The sequence below is a fragment of the Eimeria maxima genome, genomic scaffold (assembly GCF_000499605.1).
Source record: "Eimeria maxima Weybridge genomic scaffold, Emw_scaff275, whole genome shotgun sequence".
Classification (NCBI taxonomy): domain Eukaryota; phylum Apicomplexa; class Conoidasida; order Eucoccidiorida; family Eimeriidae; genus Eimeria; species Eimeria maxima.
In genome coordinates, this window is record NW_013565598.1 from 25,001 (window position 1) to 32,500 (window position 7,500).

Genomic DNA, 7,500 nt, shown 5'->3' on the forward strand with positions numbered 1-7,500 from the left:
AGCAGCAAGAAATCAACAGAAGACCCCACAAAAAGTAGAGGGGACAACAAATGTGATGGATATCCACAAAACTATGCAGCAGCACAAACAGCTGCAGCTGAGGCTGCACGAGACAATCAAGACCTTACACCTGCAGGAACCACCGCAGCACGAGCAGCAGCAGCAGCAGCTGCTGGAGCTGCTGCAACAGACCCATCCGGAAAGGAAGCAGTTCGGGAAAATTGCTGCGGAAGGCGCAGCAACAGGAGCAACCCCGACAAGCGAAACAGCCGCAGCAGCAACCCCAACAACCGCGACAGCAGCAGCAGCAACCCCAATAAGCGCAACGGCAGCAGCGGCAACCCCAGCAAGCGCAACAGCAGCAGCAACAACAACAAGAGCAACAGCAAAGACAGATGCGGCAGTAGCAGCAACCAAAACAGCCGCAGCGGCAAAACCAAAAGCAGCAGCGGAGACAGCAGCAGCAGCAGCAGCACGAATAACTGCAAGTGCCACAAGAATGAAAAGAGAGGCAAGTGCAGTTGGTGCAGCTGTTGCAGCAGCAGCAGCTGCTGCTGCTGCAGCAGCTGCTGCTGCAACCACCACGAAATCCCAAGCAGCAGCAGCAGCAGCAAAAGCGAAAATGGCAGAAGACGAGGCAATTGATGCAGCAGCTGCAGCAGAAGCCACTGCAGCAGGTACACCAGCAGCAATTGCAGACCCAGCAGCAGCAGCAGAAGCAGCTGCAGCAGCAGCTGCAGCAAATGACAACAATGCGCGCGCGCTTGCAGGTGCTGAAAGAGCTGCTGCTGCTGCTAAGGTAGAAGCACGGGCATCAGCACAAGCAGCAGCAGCAGCACGACTAGCGGAAGAAGAGGCAATCGAGGTGGCAGCAGCAGCAGAAGCGACTGCTGCTGCTGCCGCCGAAGCAGCAGCAGCAGAAGAAGAAGAATATCAAGACCCAGGAGACACTAAGAGGGCACACGGCGAACCCAAGGCATCAACATCAACAGCAGCAGCAGCAGCAGCACCAACAACAGGAAAGTCAGCAGCAGCTGCTGCAGCAAATAAGCCCATCAGAGCTGACGCTGCAGCAGCAGCAGCAGCAGAAGCACGACGGCAGCAACTTTCCGGTGAGGAGGAGGCAGCAGCAAAGGGACAACCCCCCGAGGAGACAAGTAGAGCAACGGGAGTTGGAGCAGCACCTGCAGCATACGTTGCACAATCAGCAGAAGCCGCAGCAGCAGCTGCTGCTGCTGCAGATGATTCTGCTTCTTTTGATGCAGCTGGAGCTGCAGACGCAGCAGAACCACACCCTGTAGCAGCAGAAGCACTCGAGCAGGGTATGATGCTTATTTCTTCTGCTGCAGCAGCAGCAATAGGGGGGAGGCGGCAGGTGTCTGAAGCAGCAGCAGATGCTGCTGTTGCTGCTGCTGCTGTTGCTGCTTTGGCTAAAAAGGCAGAAGCAACAGCAGACCACTGCAAGCAAGCAGAGAGCCGTTGTGCTGCAGCAGCCACAAGAGCAGAAGCAGCAGCAAAAATAGCATCGCATGCAGCAGAAGATGCTGCTGCTCTATTGCTAAAAGCGTCAGATACAAAGGAGCAGCTGCAGGATACTGTTGCTTCTGCTACTGCGTCGGGTAGAGATGCAGCAGCAGCAGCTACTGCTGCTGCAGCAGCTGCTGCTGATGCCCAGCAGCAGCAACAACACACAGGTGCATTCAGAGAAGCTGCAGAAGCAGCGGCGACACTGGCTAAGGAAAGAGCAGCAGATGCTGCTGCTCTAGTAGAAGAGACAAGGAAGCAGCGTGCTGCTGCTGCTGCTGCAGTGGAGCAGCAGGAGGCATATTTTGCTGCAGTAAAATCAGAAATAGCAGCAGTAGTAGAAGCAGCAAAGAGCCAAGAAGCAACAGTCAAAAAAGTAGCAGCAGCAGCAGGTGCTGCTGCTTCTGCGTTACAGGAGCACAAGCCGCAGCAGCAGCAGCAGCAGCAGCACGAAGCAGCTGATGCTGCATTGCAGTCTGCTACTTCTGCTGCTGCTGCTGCTCTGAAGCGACGGCAGCAAGTAGACGATTGCTACGTCATGGTTATGGCTGCAGCGCAAGAGGCGAAGCAAGCAGCAGAAGCAGCAACACGAGGCGTTGCAGCAGCAGAGCAGTGCCTCAAATCTAGTGCTGCTGCACAGCAGCGCATGCAGCAAGCTGCTGATTCTGCTTCTTGTAATGCTACTGCTGTGCAGCGGCGCAAGGACGAAGCAGCAGCAAACGCAGATGATATACGCAGACACAAGGAGGCTGCTGCTGCTTATTTTGCTGAATTCAAGCAGCAGCTGGATGCTGCTGCAGCAGGAGTTAAAAAGGTGCAGCAGCATGAAGCAGCAGCAGCATCTGCTGCTGCTGCTGCAGAAGAAAAGCAGCAAAAGATAGAGGAATGGGAAGGATTAGCAAAGGCAGAAGCAGCAATTGCACAGGATGCTGCTGCTAGAGCATCTGAGCTCGTGTCTGCTATAGAGCAGCAGCATGCATCTACTGCTGCTGCCGCTGCTGGGAAGGAGACACACGAGGCACACGCAAGTCACCAGAAAACTGTTGCTGCTGCAGCAACGGAGATGCAACACCACAAGGAAGCAGCAGATGCAGCAGCAGTGAGCAGATGCAAGGAGAAAGCTGAACGTACAGCAGATGAGCTGCAACAGAAAGTGACTGCAGCAGCAGCAGCAGCAGCAAAGCTGCAGGAGTGGACATCAGCTGTTGCTGCTGAACTGAAGTCCCAGAAGGAGACAGCAGCGGCAGCTGCTGCTGCTGTTGCCACAGTGCAGCAGCAGCAACAACAAGCCTTCGAAGCTGCTGAGAAGGCAAAACGGGCTGCTGCTGCTGCAGAAAAAGCTGCTGCTGCTGCTACTGCAGCAGCAGCCGACGGCGAGAAGCAGCGCTCCGCCGCTGCCGCTGCTGCTGCTGCTGCTACGGTTACCCTACAGGACGAGATGAAGGCAGTAGCAGCCGCTGCTGCTGCTACTGAGCGGGTTGAGGAATGTAAGATGCTTGGCGATGCTAACGAAGCAGTAGCAAGCGTAGCAGCAGATCTCCAGCAGCACAAAGAAGCAGCAGCAGCAGATGCAGCAGCAACGCAGCAACACCGGGAAACCGCAGCTGAGTGTGCTGCAGTAGCAGAATCTGCTGCACTCAAGTGTATAGCCACTGCATCACAGCTGCAGCAACTTGCTGATTTTACAGCAGCAGCGGTGGCATCGGAGAGGCGGCGGCTGCAGCAATCCTTTGAGAAAGCAGCAGCAGCAGCAGCAAAGTCTCATAGGCAAGTAGAGACAATTCGTGCAGCAACTGCAGCAGCAGCAGCAGAAGTGTTCGAGAACAGCCATGCATTTGCTGCTGCTAACAAGGAAGCTCTAGTTGCAGCAGAAACAGCAGCAGAAGCCGCAGCAGCTGCTGCTGCTGCCGTGGGTTCTGTACATGCAGCTGAACAGATCGCCACGCGAGGAGCAACAGCAGCAACTGCTGCTGCTGCTGCATCTGTCGAGGCTTCGGAGAAGGCCAAACGAGCAGCAACAGCAGCAGCAGCAGCAGCAGCAGAAGCCGAAGGGGCAGGAGCAACGAAGGCAGCGGAAACGGAAAGGGGCTGCAGCTCCGCTATTGCAGCAGCAGCAGAAGCTGCAGCAGCAGCAGCAGCGGCGGCGGCGGAGAGCGCTATTGCGGCAGAAGAAGCAGCAGCTGCTGCTGCCTCCAAGGCAGCAAGCAGCCAGGCAGCCTGCTGCACTGCAGCACGAGGAGCCTTTGCTGCTGTTGCTGCAGCAGATGCAGCACTGCAGGCAGAGAGGGTAGCAGCAGACTACTCAGGTCTCTCATTAGCAGCACTAGAGGCAATTAAGCAGCAAGCCCCTCCCCCTCATCTATCTAGCTACGGTACCCTTCCTCTAGGGGCCCCCCAGCAGAGGGCCCCCCACACCAGACATGGGGGCCCCCCCGTTGAGGAGATCCACAAGGACTTACCCACAATTGGAGGAGACAGCAACTGCAATAGAGAAGGAGACAGCAGTGTCTCCTTTGCTGCAGCAGAAGCAGCAGCAGCAGCAAATGCTGCTAACTATACTGTGCTGTCAGATGCTGATAGCCAAACAAGTAGACCAACAGCAAGCAGCAACAGCAGCAGCAGCAAGAGCAGCAAGAGCAGCAAGAGCAGAAGAAATAACAATGATTGTAGTATAAACAATAACAGGAACTGCAGCAGCAGCACCTCCAAGTGCAACACGAACAGCAGCAACAGCCACTGCAGAAGCACCAGCAGCAGCAGCAGCGACAGTAGTAGCAGCAGCAACAGCAGCAACAGCAGCAAGAGTAGCTGCAACTGTGGCGGTACACTTGCTGCTGTCCCTACAGAGTCTTGGGGATCGGAGACAGCAGAGAGCACCCCGAGGCCGCGGCCCCATAGCCTCGGCAGCAGCAAAGGCAGCAGCAGCAGCAGAAGCAGCAAACCCAGCATCAACGAAAAGAGCGGCAGGAAAATGGTGACTAACAGCTGCAGCAGCAGCAACAACAGCAGCAACAGCAGCACGGTGCCGGGTTCGCATGTGGTCAGGCGGAGGCCATGTCCAGGTGTACAGACAGCAGATATGCAATACTTTGACTCATCTGCTGCTGCTGCTGCTGCTGCTGCTGAAGGTGCTACCTCGGCTGCGCAGCTAGGCAAACGTAGCCGCAGCACCGCACCGGTCGCCAGCAACAGCAACAAGGGTAGCAGCAGCAGCAACGGCGTCTCCTCTCTGCAGCGTCATCATCAACAGGCACCGCAAGAAGAGCCACAGCAGCAGCAGGCGCAGCAGCGAGAACAGCAGCAACAGCAGCAACAGCAGCATCAGCAGCAGCAGAGGAGGCAGAAGGAGACTGGGGGGCTCCACAAGGGTACAGGAGTCTCCTCTGGCCACCGCGAGAAGGTCCCACCAGGGTACCCATCCTTCTGGGGTCCCCACCAAGTGTCTAGGGGCCCCCGTCGTCCCCAGGGGGGGCCCCGTCGTCCCCACGGGGCCCCCCAAATGTGGTCTATGGTCCCTTGGGAAGGGGCCCCCCTTGGCGGATCTACAGAGGAAGCAGCAGCAGCAGCAGCAGCAGCAGCAGCAGAAAGAAGCAGAAGAAAAGATAGAAGAGACAGATTAATACAATCAAAGGTACGGAGGCACATTAATGAATAAAAAGGAGACAAAAAGGAGACAATATATCTGCAGCGTTGCAGCGTGCTGCTGCTGCTGCGTCTGCTGCAGTTGCTGCTGCTATGCTGGCTGTCTGCTGCTGCTGTTGCTGCTGGTGCGTCTGTTCCTTGTCCGGGCGGTTTGGCATACACACGATTCTCCTGCTGCTGCTGCTGCTGCTGCTTGTGCTGCTGCTGTTGCTGCTTCTGCTGTTGCTGGTGCTGTTGTTGCTGTTTGTTTGCTGCAGCTGCTGCGGCAGCAAGCTGCTCTTGCTGCTGCATCTGCGGAGAATTCGCGGCGCTTAGATGAGAATTGGAGGGAAGTTACATCTATTAAGGTATTTATTTATTTATTTATTTATTTATTTATTTATTTATTTATTTATTTTATTTAATAAAAAAAGGTGTCTCCTTTTTTTATTTATTGTCTCCTTTTTATTATTAAGATAAGGAGACACCTAATAATGTGTCTCCTTATCTAATAAAAAGTGTCTCCTTTTCCTTATTAAATAAACCTCTGCCCTGCCGCAGCTGCAGATACACACGAGTAGGGCCCTTACAGGTGCTGCTGCTGCTGCTGCTGCTGCTGCTGCTGCTGCTGCTGCAGAGGGCTGTTAGGTCCCTTATGCAATCTGTCTCCTCAGTAAAGGAGACAGCAGAGACACTGCAGCCTTATCGTTCCCCTCCTCCTCCTCCTCCTCCTCCTCCTTCTTATAAGAATGGCCGCTTCTGTGCTGCATGCAGCAGCACCAGCAGCAGCAGCATCAGCAAAATCAGCAGCAGCAGCAACAGCAGCAGCGGCAGCAGCAGCAGCAGAATGTTCCAATCACGCTACGGGGAAGACACAACTGCCCCAGGCCCACTGGCGGATGGTAAACAAGCAGCACTTCTTTATATGCTACTGCTGCTGCTGCTGCTGCTGCTTTTGCTGCTGCTGTTGCTGCTGCTGCTCATTATTTGCTGCAGCTTAATACTGCAGCGGACCGTCTGCCCTTGCTGTGGCTTTTGCCGGTGCTGTTTGCTGTTGCTTGCCCCCTGCTGTTACTGCTGCTTTTTACCTGCCCTGCTGCTGCTGTTGCTGCTGTTGCTGCTGCTGCTGCTGCAGCGCTGCGCGAAGGAGGACCTGCAGCACTACTGCAGCAGCTAACAAGAGCTCTTCTCCTTGAGGAAGTCTCGAGGGTCTCCAACTCCTTTGGCTACCCCGTAAAGATGCAGCAGCAGCAGGAGGGAGGCCCTTCTGCTGCGGCGGCGGCGGCGGCAGCAGCAGCAGCAGCTGCTGCTGCCGCCTGTGGAGGAGACAAATGTATAAACACAATACAGCCTGGAGCAGCAGCAGCAACAGTTCCTGATCCTGCCGCTGCTGCTGCTGCTGCTTCCCCTTCTGCTCTTTCTGCCAGGGGACTTCTGATGCCTGCTGCTTCTCCTCCTCTGCCTTGGACCGAGGCAGCAGCAAGCTCAGCCGCAGAAGCAGCAGCAGCAGCAGCAGGAACACCGAGGGCAGCAGCTGCTGCAAATGCTCCTGCTGCAGTGTCTCCTTTAAGCAGCGAGGAGGAGACAACAAGTGTTCTTTCTTCTGTCCCTGATGAAGGAGACCCCTCAACAGGGATACAGTACCGAGACATGGGGCATGCAGCAGCAGCAGCAGCAGCAGCAGCGGCAGCAGAAGCAGCAGCAGCAGCAGCAGCAGAAGCAGCAGCAGCAAGGACAGGGAATCGGCTGTCACCAGTAGCAAGTAGTGCCTCTCCACCCAGACAAATCATACAAGGCAGCAGCAGCAGCTGCAGCAGCAGCAGCATTGCAGGTATCCTGGAGCAGCGGTGCCAAGCACAAGCAGCAGCAGCAGCAGCAGTAGCTGCTGCAGCTGAGGCAGCAGCTGTTGCAGGTGTAGCAGCAGCAGCAGCTCTGAATCAGCAACAGCAGCAGCAGCAGCAGCAGCAGCAGCAGCGGTCTGCTGTTCAGTACCGACCTCCTCTGTACTTGCCAATGGGGATGCCGCAGCAAATAGTATACGACGCCGTCTTCTCCCCGCTGCAGCAGCAGCAGCAGCGGCAGCAGCAGCAGCAGCAGCGGCAGCAGCAGCAACAGCGGAGAGGGCAGCAGCAGCAGCAGCAGCAGGAGACAGTAGCGGGTTTAGTTCGTCCCTCTCCTGCTGCTCTGTCTCCTTTATGCGTGTCTCCTCCTTCCTTGTCGCCTCCTGCTGCTGCATTTGCTTTGTCTCCTTTGCTGCGGCAATGGCCTAACCCCAACAGCAGCAGCAGCAGCAGCAGCAGGCAGCGTGCTGCTGTATAGTGTATGCATTATACTAGGAGACAAGAAACCCGTCTC

General features: G+C 55.9%; 1 protein-coding gene across 1 annotated transcript in view; it reads left to right on the forward strand.

Annotated features, from left to right (window-relative positions):
• Positions 1-7,464, forward strand: part of EMWEY_00025840 (hypothetical protein, conserved) — a gene marked incomplete at both ends in the record, with an annotated part of 18,550 nt that extends 11,086 nt beyond the window's left edge. Inside the window, 4 exons of the mRNA XM_013481119.1 lie at positions 1-5,155; positions 5,424-5,513; positions 5,783-6,047; positions 6,281-7,464. The exon at positions 1-5,155 is cut by the window's left edge and continues 971 nt beyond it. Coding sequence (XP_013336573.1) covers positions 1-5,155; positions 5,424-5,513; positions 5,783-6,047; positions 6,281-7,464 — 6,694 coding nt within the window. The remainder of the gene's footprint in view (positions 5,156-5,423; positions 5,514-5,782; positions 6,048-6,280) is intronic.
• Positions 7,465-7,500: the final 36 nt, after the last annotated feature.